The sequence below is a fragment of the Marmota flaviventris genome, chromosome 2, assembly GCF_047511675.1.
Source record: "Marmota flaviventris isolate mMarFla1 chromosome 2, mMarFla1.hap1, whole genome shotgun sequence".
Classification (NCBI taxonomy): Eukaryota; Metazoa; Chordata; class Mammalia; order Rodentia; family Sciuridae; genus Marmota; species Marmota flaviventris.
In genome coordinates, this window is record NC_092499.1 from 65385137 (window position 1) to 65398689 (window position 13553).

Genomic DNA, 13553 nt, shown 5'->3' on the forward strand with positions numbered 1-13553 from the left:
CGGAAGGGGATTCATCTGTATGCTGCCATGCAAACCAGTTAAGAGGTATTGGTTTGCAGAGTTTTCTACTGTTTTAACCCATGCCTCCTTCTGATACACAAACAAAAAAATAGATAAATGTTTAAAAACAAAATCCATATCATCTATATTAAGTGTTTTCATTTTTAAAATGTACTTACATATTATGGTTCTAAATCTGCTTTCTTATACTATACTTTTTCCCTTCCTTATCCCTACAAGGTGAAGAATTACTCATTGATGTCCAGAATCCCTTTTGGTGAACAAGTCAGGATCCACACAGGGTTTTTTGCTAAAACTAAGGGACAAGATTCAGGAACTGTAGGTGTGGGCTTGTTTCAGGCAACACCAGACAGAATGGTGCAACACTTTAGGTTCTCTGAGTACATAACATTTTTTAAAATATTTTTTTAGTTGTCAGTGGACCTTTATTTTATTTATTTATATATGGTGCTGAGAATCAAATCCAGGGCCTCACACATGCTAGGCAGTGTTCTACCACTGAGCCACAACCCCAGCTCCCTCCATAACATTTTTCCAGTTCTCAGATGTCAGGAGTAAGGTCACAGGAGCAGTCCTGGTGGACTATGAGGAGTGTCCTCTCTTAGCCCAAGGAGAGGATGTCAAGTCCCAGAGCCTAGACTAAAAGGGCCAGAACGCCTCCACACAGGAATACCTGCAAGAAATGGTAGTAACATGACCTCTGTATTAACCAAGAACACAGGTCATCGATACTACAACCTCCCAAGTAAGCAGGGTTCCAAAAGACTAAAAAGCAAATGGGTAACTTGTGAGCACCCAATAGTCAATATAAAGGCCTTGTCTCAAATAGAAACCGTGAGCATCCCCATTCTAAACAATAATGAACATTTAACAAGTGCTGAAAAGTTTCAAACACTGTCTTTTTTTAAAAAATATATTTATTTTTTAGTTATAGGTAAACACAATATCTTTATTTTATTTTTATGTGGTGCTGAGGATTGAACCTGGTGCCTCATACATGGTAGGTGAGTGCTCTATCTCTGAGCCACAACCCCAGCCCCAGACACTGTCTTTTACTAAGATATTTCATTAAAACTCCCAATTGTTATACCCATTATACAGATGAGTGAGTTGAGGCAGAGAAAGTTTAAGTCAGTTGCCCCAGATCACAGAGCTGGGGTTCAAAGAGTCTGACTCTAGAAACTTCACTCATAGTGTCTATATATCTCTCAATTCTCATCATATTTCACATTGAAAATGAAATAGAAAACCTTTAAGCAACAACAATTCTTAGTAAGACTCTGCAACCTCATTACTGGGTTTTTTCCTCCCTGTAGTTACATCAGCAAGGTAGATGTACTGAATATTTTAGTTGCTGCTGCCTATCGCCATGTGCCATCTCTAGATCAGATCTTGCAGCCAGCTGCAGTAACCAGGCTAAGGAACCAGCTTCTTGAAGCAGAGTACTACCAATTGGGTGTTGAGGTAAGCCAAAGACAAAGCTTACTTCTCCCCCACTGTAATGAGTTGTCTTTGCTCAGCCTTGAAAATGGTCTTGCCATTTTTCAGTTGTCTTGACCAAGGGGAAGTATCCAGGGCATGAGCAGCATGGGAACATGCTGGCATGGGTGCAGAGTGGTGGGGAGGTGGTTAGCCACAGGGATAAAAGAGGTCATTGGCACATCCTCAGGTCTGCATGTATGCAACATCTCTCACCAAAAGGAGCAATTTTTCTTCCAGGTCTCTACAAAGACTGGGCTTGATTCCACTGGGGCGTGGCATGCTTGGGGCATGGCCTGCCTCAAAGCTGGGAATCTCACTGCTGCACGGGAGAAGTTCAGTCGCTGTCTGAAGCCCCCTCTTGACCTCAATCAGCTGAGTCATGGCTCAAGGCTGGTACAGGATGTGGTTGAGTACCTGGAGTCCACAGTGAGGCCCCTCATTTCCTTGGTAAGAGCAAAGCCGGTAGAGTGGCCAGCTCTAGGAGGGAAGACAGGAACAGTAGGGACCCAGGAAAAGGGTCAGCTTAGATTCAGCTGACAGTGTTAGCCCTGGCTAGAAACTGCCAACTTGATATTTCATTTCCTCCCATTACATATAGTTAGATAAGACACTAGTTATGGTTGAATAAATAACGCAAAGCCAATTTTTTTTAAAAAAGGAAACTACAGAACTTTTTTAAAAAATAAAAAAGTTGCTGGGGCTAGGGTTGTGGTTCAGTAGCACAGTGCTTACCTCTCATATGTGAGGCACTGGATTCGATCCTTAGCACCACATAAAAATAAATAAATAAAATACAGACATTGTATCTACGTATAACTAAAAAATATTTTAAAAATAAAAAGTTGCTAGGCATGATGACACATACCTATAATCCCAGCAACTCAGGAGGCTGAGGCAGGAGGATCACAAGTTCAAGGCCAGCCTCAGCAACTAAGCAAATCTCTAAACAACTTAGTAAAAGCCTGACTCAAAATAAAAAATTAAAAGGGCTAGGGATATGGTTCAATGGTTAAGCACCTCTGGGTTCAATTTCCCAGTACCAATTAATTAAAATAAAAACTCATGTATAATCCCATGCCCAGACTAATTAGTATTTAAGATTTTGGCATATATGTGTAGCCCGGGCTACTCAGAAGGCTAAGGCATGAGAATTGCTAGTGTCCAGGAGTTCAGAGCCAATATAAGCAACATCTCAAAAAAAATTTTTTCTGAGTTATTTATTTATTTATTTATTTATTCGTTGTAGGTGGACACAATACCTTTATTTTATTTTATTTTTTAATGTGGTGCTGAGGATCAAACTCAGTGTCTTCCACATGCAGGGCGAGTGCTCTGCCACAGAGCTACAACCTCAGCCCCCTGAGTTATGTTTTTGAGTGCAATTCAAGTTATACCATATTATAATACATAGAATTTTGTATTCTGCTATTTTTCTATTCTCAAAACTAGAGAATGAGCATTTTTCCAAGTGAAAAAGCCTTTGAAAGCGCTCTTTCCATGCCTGCTGAGAACTTACTGAGTTCCATTTTTCTCTCCCACTCTCTCCTTTCCTGTCAGCAAGATGATGATTACTTTGCCACCCTGAGGGAACTGGAAGCTACCCTTCGGACCCAGAGCCTCTCCCTGGAGGTGATTCCTGAAGGGAAGATTATGAACAATACCTACTACCAAGAATGCCTCTTCTACCTGCATAACTACAGCACCAACCTGGCCATCATCAGTTTCTACATGAGGCACAGCTGCTTGCGGGAAGCCCTGCTTCACCTCCTCAACAAGGTGGGACCCGAGACACAGCCCACAAAGGGCAGCTCCCGCCTCACCCCCCTCCCTTGAGCCTCCACATCCCCCACCATAGGCTCAACCCATTGTTGAACTGTGAAATCAAATCTGGCAGAGTCAGGTCAAAATGGAAGACTCGGTCTACACAAACATTGTCCACTGATTGTGTGACAAGTCTTAACCCAATCCTAAAATACTCTCCTGATTGGCAATAGTAAATTTCATCCCTTCTCCCAAAATGTTTAGCAGAATCACAGTATGGTGCCTGGGATGAGACACTTAGTGTGAACCTTTTGTGATATGGGGCACCCACCTCCCACAGGGCCTAGGACTGTGTCCACTCAAAGTTGTTGCCACAAGGGCCATGAACATGCGTAGCATAGGTTCTGTGTACATGGTGGAAGAACAGTGTACTCCACTCACTTTGTTCTTACATCCTCTACCCTCTTCCCCTTAGAGGCAAAGGCACCACTGAGGTGCATTATTTCTTAGGAGCCACAGATGAGTAATCAGGACTTCATTTTACCATGATCCTTCATCATTCCTTTTTTATCTGAATATTGCATGATCACTTTCTAAGAAGTTAGCTGATACTGACCAAATTTTATAGAAAATTAAAAGAGCCCAAGGTAAACTGCCTTGAATCAATGAAGACAATGAAAATTTCAAATACACACATCTTCTAGAGTTGCTCCAAATGACATCAACAGTTCACAGTACTGTGGTAACCAGATACCTACAGGATAGTGAAAGAGAAATGTTTTCACCACTGTTTGGCTTACTGTTGTGTCTTAGCTACTAACCAAGTCTCAAGAATCAAAACTCACATAAAAGTCATGTTATTTGGAATTTAGTTTCTAACTTTTTCCCTTTTTCTCTGCTTACTAAAGAGTTTAGAGGTAAAGATGCATCTCCCAAGCACAGATTGAGAGTGGAAATTATTTAGTCCTATTTCCTTAGATAACTGTGGTCCACAGAGCTAAGCTGCTTACCTAAATACCCAGATATAAGCTGACAACAGCATTGCCCCTGCTTTACATCTGTCAGCTTAGGAAGGAAGCCTTCTTTTTATCTCCTGTAATCACAGTTACCCTTGAACTGAAATGTCTTATCTGTATTCTCAAGCAGGGAGGGACACTGTAAAACTGACACCAGAGTGCCTGGGGTATGGAAGGTGTTCTGTTTCTAGCCTGTCCATTTCATCCCTTTGCGTACACTGCCTGTAGAGTGAGCCTCCTAAAACTCCCCCTAACAGGCCTTTAGTGGATCCCCACTGCCACAGGATGAAGTCCAAATCCCTTAGCATTCTATAGCACCCACCAGGATCCATCTGCCATATTTCTCCAATTAATTTTCATCACAAATCCTATCTGCACCTGCATTCCAGACTCATCATTTTTTTTTAAGAGAGAGAGACAGAGAGAATTTTTTAATATTTATTTTTTAGTTTTCAGTGAACACAACATCTTTATTTTATTTTTATGTGCTGAGGATCGAACCCAGCACCCCGCACATGCCAGGCAAGCACGCTACCGCTTGAGCCACATCCCCAGCCCCTCATCAAATTATTTAAGTTTCCTGATTGTACCATGCACTATCTTTGTGATTTTTTTTTTTTTCTGGTACTGGGGATTTAAAAGGAAAACCACTACTTAAAAGAATTACTCAGGTTGATTTGTTGACATTGGAAAAGAGGCAGAAATGGGAGATGGTAGACCAGGGAGGAGGCTATTGCAGCAATCCTCCTGGTGGTGACAACTTGGATAAGCAGGGGCAATGAGGTAGCCAGAAGGGGCAGCTTCTCTATATCATTTTATGGTAGAGCCAATTGGACTGGCTGACTAATTTGATATTGAAGTTTGGGGGAAAAGTTGATTCTAAAGTTATTGACTTGAACAGTTAACAATCTGAGAAAAGGAAGTTACCATCTGAGAAAAGGAAGACTGGAAGGAGCGGGTTTCAAGGAACACTCTAGAATACTGTTTTGAATGTATTATGGGTGTTGAATACCCAGGACATGTTTAGGAAGCAATTTGGATATCACGGGATAAACAGTTCTGGACTTTAGGAGGTGATGACCAGGCTGGGTGTGGGCATCATCAGCACTGGGCTGGTACTTAAGTCATGAGACTGGACAAAATCACCAAGAGAGAAAAGGTTCAGATGGAAAAGAGAACAGGTTCCTGCTAAACCTCAGGGAGATTGGGGGAAATTAGCAAAATGAAATTGAGAAGACACAGCCAGAAAGATAGAAAGAAAACCTACAGAGGCTGGTGTTCTTTAGGTCAAATGAAGTTTTTCACAATTAAAACTAAAAATTTAAATTAAAAAGTTTTTTGAGGGAGAGGAAGCTGTTATCAAAAGTTGCTGATAGGAGCAGGGCATGGTGGCACACACGTATAATCCCAGTAGCTTAAGAAGCTGAGGCAGGAGGATCTCAAGTTCAAAACCAGCCTCAGCAACTTAGTGAGACCCTAAGCAACTCAGTGAGACCCTGTCTGTAAATAAAATATTTTAAAAGGCTGGGGATGTGGCTCAGTGGTAAAGTGCCCTTGGGTTCAATCTCTGGTACCTACCCCCTGCCAAAAAAAAACTGCTGATAGGCTGGGGATGTAACTCAGTGGCAGAGCACTTGCCTAGCATGCACAAGGCCCTGGGTGCCATCCCTAGCACTACAGGGAAAAGCTGCTGGTAGATCAGGTAGAAAAGGAGACTAAGAATTGACTCTTGGGATTAAATTAATAGTTTAGAGGTCCCTAGTGACCTAAGACACAGTTTGGGTGGTATTTGGGTCCAAAAGTGAGGTTAGAGCAGATTCAGGATGATATCCTGGGAAAGAAAGAGGTGACAGCATAGATAACTTGGTCAAGGAGCTCTTCTACAAAATGAAGGAGATACATAAAGCTGTCACTAGAGTGGGATTCTCAGAGGTATCTGTGACACACAAAAGATTAAGCATTGTGCTAGGAGGATGCTAAAGTATGTGAATGAAAGAAAATTCAGAATAGATCCCAGACTGAGCCAGAATTCCGCTCCAGGCTCCAGACTTCTGACTTTTCACTTTACCCTGCTGCAGGACAGTCCTCCAGAAGTCTTTATAGAAGGCATTTTCCAGCCAAGCTATAAAAGTGGGAAGTTACACACTTTGGAAAACTTGCTGGAATCCATCGATCCAACCTTGGAGAGCTGGGGCACATACCTGATTGCCGCCTGCCAACATTTACAAAAAAAGAACTACTACCACATTCTGTATGAGCTGCAGCAGTTTATGAAGGTAATAGCAGCCCCCTCCTCCCTGGTGCCCCGCCATACAGGGAAGGCTGTAAGATGAGGAATACGACTGCCATTTGATCCCTTGCCTTGCTATTTGACCTTAGGACAAATCCATCTTGCTGTCTAGCATTGTTAAAAAGATATTTGAACTTTTATGCTAAGTTTAGGGATAAACTTTAGACTTGTCCATAATACCATTCTTCACAATTCAAGGAATATAAAGGTAAGAAAGATACAGAATTCATAAGGAATGATGGAAAAGTATTTTCAAAGAAAATACATGAAGAGAGAAGCAACACATTTCTCCTAATCTGTGTGAGACTTGCCACTAAATCACAGAGAAATTATTTAATACTACATTAAGAGTGAAACCATTGTGAATGAAGAAGCAGAAGTATCCTTTTTTTCGATTATTTTGGGGATATGAAATAATGTCTAACCCAAAAGTTTAGTTGGTCAGTTCACTTTAGGATCTGTTGGGCTCTGAAGTGACTGACTCAAAATAGCAGTTCAACTGGTAACCAATGCATAGCAAGGAAAAAGAAGCAAGAGATAAAGATGGAGACATCACTAGGGCTAGATGGGAATCAGATCAGAATTCTCATCATGTCCTGCCTCCAACATCCCTGATCTCTTTTGACCTGAATGTTCATTCTTCACTTCTAGGACCAAGTCCGGGCTGCCATGACCTGTATTCGGTTCTTCAGTCACAAAGCAAAGTCATATACAGAACTGGGAGAGAAGCTCTCATGGCTGCTTAAGGCCAAGGATCACCTGAAGATCTACCTCCAAGAAACATCCCGCAGCTCTGGAAGGAAGAAAAATACCTTCTTCCGAAAGAAGATGACAGCAGCAGATGTGTCTAGGTAGCTCAAGGCTTGGGAGCTAATTAGTGCAGGGCAGAAAGGCTGGGATGGAGTGTCTGTGCCCATGCCCTGTGTCCTCAAAAAACACATCTGAAAGGGAAAGGGGGCAGGAGAGGAGGATTAGTATCACATGCTGCAACCAAACTAAACTCCCTTCTCCTTACAGTGGGAAAAAAAGATCCTGTGTGGTCTGGCCTCTGCTGATGGCTCCATCTCTGTCTTGTATTCCTCTCTCTCTTTTTTTTTTTTTTTTGTTTCTTTGAGGAGGTGGTACTGGGGATTGAACTCAGGGGCACTTGACCACTGAGCCACATCCCCAGCCCTATTTTGTATTTTATTTAGAAACAGGGTCTCACTGAGTTGCTTAGCACCTCCCTTTTGCTGAGGATAGCTTTGAACTTTGCCATCCTCCTCTCTTAGCCTCCTGAGCCCTCCTGAGCCACTGCGATTACAGGCATGCGCCACCACGCCCAGCTCTTCTCTTCTTGATGAGCATCAGTCACTGGCCTCCTGAAGATTCCTCAACAAACCAAATCCTTTCTTCTCGGGTTTCATGCTTGCTAATCCCTCTGTTTACAACATGGTATCTAAAGTAAACTTTCCACCAGTTCACTGTTGCCTTTGTAGGCTCAATCATTAAATGTCTTCTGTGTTTGGTTACTGTTCATTTTTCCTCCAGCCTCTGGCTCTGTGAGAGCAGGGCTCATGCCTCTCTTAACCTCTGTGGCTATACCTGGCACATAGGTGCTCAGTAACTCTGTGCAGGGGGGACCCTGAGACATCTATTTCCATCTTTTTATAACTATCCAAAATGTATTTGGAGTCTCTTTTCCCTCCACATCATTTCTTTGGCCTTTTCCCTTGCCTTCTATGACTTCTCAGTCACTCAGTACCTCACCCGTGATGCTCCTTATGAGAATGTACCGTGAGTGTCCTGTCCCCATAGGCACATGAATACACTTCAGCTACAGATGGAAGTGACCAGGTTCCTGCATCGGTGCGAAAGTGCCGGGACCTCTCAGATCACCACTTTGCCTCTGCCAACCCTTTTTGGAAATAACCACATGAAAATGGATGTTGCCTGCAAGGTAGGTACAGTGCTTCCCCTCCCCCAGGCAGCCCTCATCTTTCATAACATGTTTAATTGTCACAATTGTAATTGGTTATTATTTTAGTTGTTTGCTTGATGGCTTCCTCTCCACTGGAGTTACATATGGTTGAATATCAAGTAAATTTTGATCATTCTTATGTCTTGAGTGGCTGGCACCCATCAAGTCTCATTAAATATATATCAAACAACTGAATAAATGGGGGCCCTCATTCTTTTTTTGTGTGTGGGTACTAAGGATGGAACTCAGGGGCACTTGACCACTGAGCTACATCCCCAGCCCTGTATTATATTTTATTTAGAGACAGGGTCTCACTGAGTTGCTTAGTACCTCACTTTTGTTGAGGCTGTCTTTGAACTCTTGATCCTCCTGCCTCAGCCTCCCAAGCCCCTGATTACAGTCATGTAATCATTACAGTCATGCACTACCACGCTTGGATCTCATTCTTGATTTAGGGACTATTCAATAGCTACTGCTTCCTTTTTTTTTTTTTTTTTTTGGTATCAGGGATTGAACCCAGAGGCACTTAACCACTGAGCCACATCCCCAGACCTTTTATATATTTTATTTAGACTCAGGATCTGCCTGAGTTGCTTGGGGCCTCACTAAATTGCTAAGGCTGGCTTTGAACTCGCAATCCTCCTTCCTTCCTCAGCCTCCTGAGCCACTGGGATTACAAGTGTGCACCACCATGCCTGGCAGTTACTGCTTCTTTAAGCATGTTTCCCTCTCCTTTTTCAGGTCATGCTGGGAGGGAAAAATGTAGAAGACGGTTTTGGAATTGCATTCCGTGTTCTGCAGGTATGACTTGGATTATCTGAGATTATGCCAAGGGCAGTCAGCACCTGACCACATTTTCTTGAGATTATTCTTCAGAAAATTTTTATCCCAAGAAAAGCAGATTTGCATGTACATTAGGGATGAAATTAGGGAAGTGGCTATTACAGAACTGGGTCAAATGCAAGACTGTAGGCTGTTTTGCCAAAAGCCAAGTAACCAATGACAAACTCATTAAAAGCTGTCAAATAACTACCTGAAATTAGTCTAGTACAGTTCTTCGTGGCTGTTTCTCTACAGAGCCACTGCTCACCCTTGCAGGGGAGCAAGGCTAGAGGGAATAGCCAAGGGTTTCCATTGGCCCTGTGGACTGCCCCTCCATTCTCTATCCAGGAGCTGCCTTCGGGAGCATATTTTCTGTTGCTTGTGATAAAACGACAAAAGTGGGGTTGTAGCACTGAAGCAGGGGCTGGAGCAAGGCACTGAAACTCCAAAGGGCAAAGTCTCTCCAAACCCCCACCATGACCATGGGTTTATGCAAACACCCCTAGGAGCTGATTGAGGGACAGGCAGGACACTGTACGTAGCATGCATGTCTCAAGGACCAGTATTCTGTCTTCCCATCCATTTTAATTGTTGGTTAAAGTGCTCTACTCACAGATGCCCCTGGTGGGCAGGCAGAGGGGCAGCTATCCCCAGTTTCTCTGGCATAGAATTAACCTAGATGAGGCTTAAGGTCATCTGGCAGTTTTCAGCAAATTAATCTTTTGATGAACTGGACTTTTTCTGAACACTAAAACAATTCTTAAGGGAACACCAAGTATCAAAGGCAGCAAATACCAGCTTTCCACACCATTTACCAGAGAAAGGTGATTTCACAAGAGAGAGAATGAAATGTTCTTAGGATTCTGTTAGGATATTTTAAGGAGATGCCATGGAAGTAAGTGAAATGCACCATTTTAGATGATAAGGTTACAGTGTTTATGGATGCTTCCTAAATGTCTGCCTGACTCTCAATGAACTTTTGCTTGTTTGGGGTTTGTTTGTTATGTTTGTTTTCTCTTGTGTCTACACTCATCATGGTTTTTCTACAGCAAACATAGTGAATACTTCTTAAATCTGGCCTCCCTTACCACTGTGGACATCCCCTGTCATCTTAAGTCCCATGTTCTGTTCCAGGACTTCCAGCTTGATGCTGCAGCAACCTACTGCAGAGCTGCCCAGCAGCTGGTGGAGAAGGAGAAATACAGTGAGATCCGACAGCTGCTCAAATGTGTCAGTGAGTCAGGCATGGCAGCCAAAAGTGATGGGGACACCATCCTCCTCAACTGTCTGGAAGCCTTTAAGAGAATCCCACCACAGGTGCACTCACCCTTCTCTTGGGTCCTCCAGCTATTTTAGTGTCTTCTCATCACCCACTTTATTTCTCTGTTCACCATAGCGTGCCAGAAACTCTAGTTGCAACAATAGCCTCTACAACCCTTTTCTTATAAGGAAAATTCATGGTGGTGACCATTTAGCCAGAAGGTGTCCCTTAACATTACCTTTTCTAACATTGTGTACACCTGAAAATGTCTGATGGCATTGAATTGCTTGCTCCCTGTGATTCTAAAGATCAGGGTGGGCCAGCAAATGGCCTTTGAAGCTTATTACCTATGAAGTTGTATCCCTGTGGCTTCTTTGAGGGGTAAACAGAGTCACATCCATTTGTGAAGGCCAAGCACAGGCCTCTTGGGAGATATTCTTTTCCCAAAATTCCCAAGCTTGCTGTTCTCATTAGCTTTCCTTCATTGCTCCTATAGTAGGAGTTGAGTTTAGAAGGAAGAATGAGGCAGGCGATCTCATGCTGAAGTTACAATGCTGGGATGAAACTAAATTGGACTTTGGCCCCCAAAAGGTCATGGGCTCTTCTCCCTCTTAAAACTGCTGTGTTTCTGTTCTGCACAGGAACTGGAAGGCCTGATCCAGGCAATACACAGCGATGACAACAAGGTGAGCTGAGCTGTCACTAAGCTATGGTGATGGTAATGGACAGCACATGGGGCTTGCCTTGCTCTCCACAGTAATCACCTATAGTCTTGTACCTCAGCTCTGCTGTTATCTAGAAGCGGCACTGAGATTTAAGTAGGGGTTTAGAAAGGAGGGAATGGATAGGGAACAGGTAAACATTGACTCTCTGAGCCTTTGCCTTTTCAGTTCTTGTCCCCCAAGACAAACATGTCCTAAGCTGCTCTTTTTTGGTGGGAGGGAGGTGTCAGTCTTGAACCCTGGACCTTGCACATGCTAGGCAAGTGCTGTGCCACTGAGCTCCATCCCTGGCCCCTTTAAGGTGCTCTTGAATCTACATTTTATATGGATGTCTCCTCTCAGAAAGCCCTAGAAAATGTCCCACTTCCATCCTTAGGCTGATTGGCTGAGTGAGGTTCCCAGAGTGGGTAAGCTTTTCTTTGTTCTCCTAAGAAAAGAAGAGCAGTAAGAAAAAGCCACCCCCAACCCCTTGGCCTACAGTGTTCATTGGTGTCTCATTTGCCAGAAAGGGCCTTTCCCCTGGGACCAGTGAACTCTTCCCTATTTCAGAAATTGGTGAACCTTTGCTTCACATTGTCACTCTGAGGAGTCCCAGCCAGAACAAAAGTATTCCCAGCTGCCCTGTATGTGGCTAACCTTAGGATTGATCCTCTTGTCATAGCAGGAAGGCCCCCCAGCCAAGAAACACCCAAGAAAGCCCAACCAGACAGGGCTACCCTGACTATCAACAGAGGAATATTCTGGTAGCTGAGTTCTTTATGATGAAAAGAAATGTCAGGCAAAGAGCTGCTCCCCGTGACAGTATTGCTAATCCCGGACTATATTTGCAGGGCATTGTTAGGGGCTAAGGAGGACCTGTTCTAAACATTTCCTTATTATTTCTGTAACATCCTGATGAAATGTTTAGAAAAGATGAAATTCTAGCATTCTGAAATGTGGAGAATTACTTTTCTAAAATCAGAATGAGAACCCAGTGGCCAGAACAGACAGCCAGTTTCCCTGAGTCCCAAACTATGGTCCTTTCCTGAGCCTTCACTGAGCCTCGCACTCTACAGGACAGTGGCTCCGTCCCTGGAAGTGTGCACAGTGCAGTCTAGAGAGTCAGTATTACTCTTCAGGGTTTTTCTCTCAGCAGCTGTTCCAAGTGATCTCAGGACTTGGGGACTTGCCCATATCCGCTTAATCCAGTTCCTATTCCAGACTCTCTGGCAAGATACCCTTCTTCTCTTGGCAGGAGTTTTGCCTACTAACTGGGATATTTTACATGCATGGGCTCTGAATGGAGCTGAAGGCTGGAGTGAGAGCTCATATCCTAGGGTAGTGAATAGAACAACGGGACTTGATCACTTTTGTGAGTTCAGGACCTGCCAGGCATCTTTTAGTGGTGGGAAACAATCTGTAATTGAACCCAGGAAAGGAAGACTTTACTGACTAAGACCAAAAAAAAAAAGGAAAGAAACAGTGGAGCATTATACATGGAGTGAGAATAATCCCAGAGAGGACTGTGAAGCAGAAAGGCAGCTGCCACTGGGGGCTGTGGCAGCTCAGGAGGACCTTGCTATTGTTCCCTGGCTCAGAGCACTAGCCAGAGAGGGAAGGGGCACTCGTCCCCACCATACTGCACATTCATGAGGCGGTTTGGGAGATATGCACCCTCAAAACTGAGCTGCCTCTGATCCAAGCAAAAGAAGTCAAGTCAGGTCTAACTGGGGTTAGACCTTAAGTACACCTTTTCTAATTGTGTATATTCATTTTCGTCTCCAAACTTTCTGTTAAAAGATTTTAAATTCAGATTAAAAACAGAAAAGGAGAAGGGAGAATCTGTGCATCCATTGTAGCAAGAAGGTATGATGGCTCATCGATTCGTTAATTCATTCATATAATGCATGTTTATTGAACACACTACATGCTAAACATCAGTAATACAAGGGGTAGAAAAAGCAGACACTCTTCCTGCCCTCATGGACCATATAGTCTAGTCAAGGAAACAGACATCAATGAAAAAATAACCAAGTAACCATAAAATCATGATCTGTGGTCACCAGTAGTAACTTTTTACATTATAATACCATGTGATAGCTTAATGTCTAGAATATATGAAGGCTTTCATAATACAAAGGCAATAACCTACCTGTTAATGTGTAGGTGAGAGGTAATGTGTCTGCTTGAGCTTTGAAGTGGCTCAGCATATTTGTTGGTGATTCACCAGTGATAGTTT

At 43.2% G+C, this 13553-nt stretch overlaps 1 protein-coding gene across 3 annotated transcripts in view; it reads left to right on the plus strand.

Annotated features, from left to right (window-relative positions):
- Zfyve26 (zinc finger FYVE-type containing 26) overlaps positions 1-13553 on the plus strand; it is a 59159-nt gene that overhangs the window by 43257 nt on the left and 2349 nt on the right. For 2 of the 3 annotated variants that reach the window (XM_027929505.3, XM_071607934.1), the window contains exons 33-41: positions 1338-1485; positions 1741-1950; positions 3061-3279; positions 6359-6556; positions 7222-7421; positions 8368-8509; positions 9272-9331; positions 10487-10669; positions 11255-11299. In XM_027929505.3, the coding sequence (XP_027785306.3) occupies positions 1338-1485; positions 1741-1950; positions 3061-3279; positions 6359-6556; positions 7222-7421; positions 8368-8509; positions 9272-9331; positions 10487-10669; positions 11255-11299 (1405 nt within the window). Of the gene's footprint in view, positions 1-1337; positions 1486-1740; positions 1951-3060; positions 3280-6358; positions 6557-7221; positions 7422-8367; positions 8510-9271; positions 9332-10486; positions 10670-11254; positions 11300-13553 lie in introns of those variants that run through there. The other variant, XM_071607935.1, reaches the window with a different exon arrangement.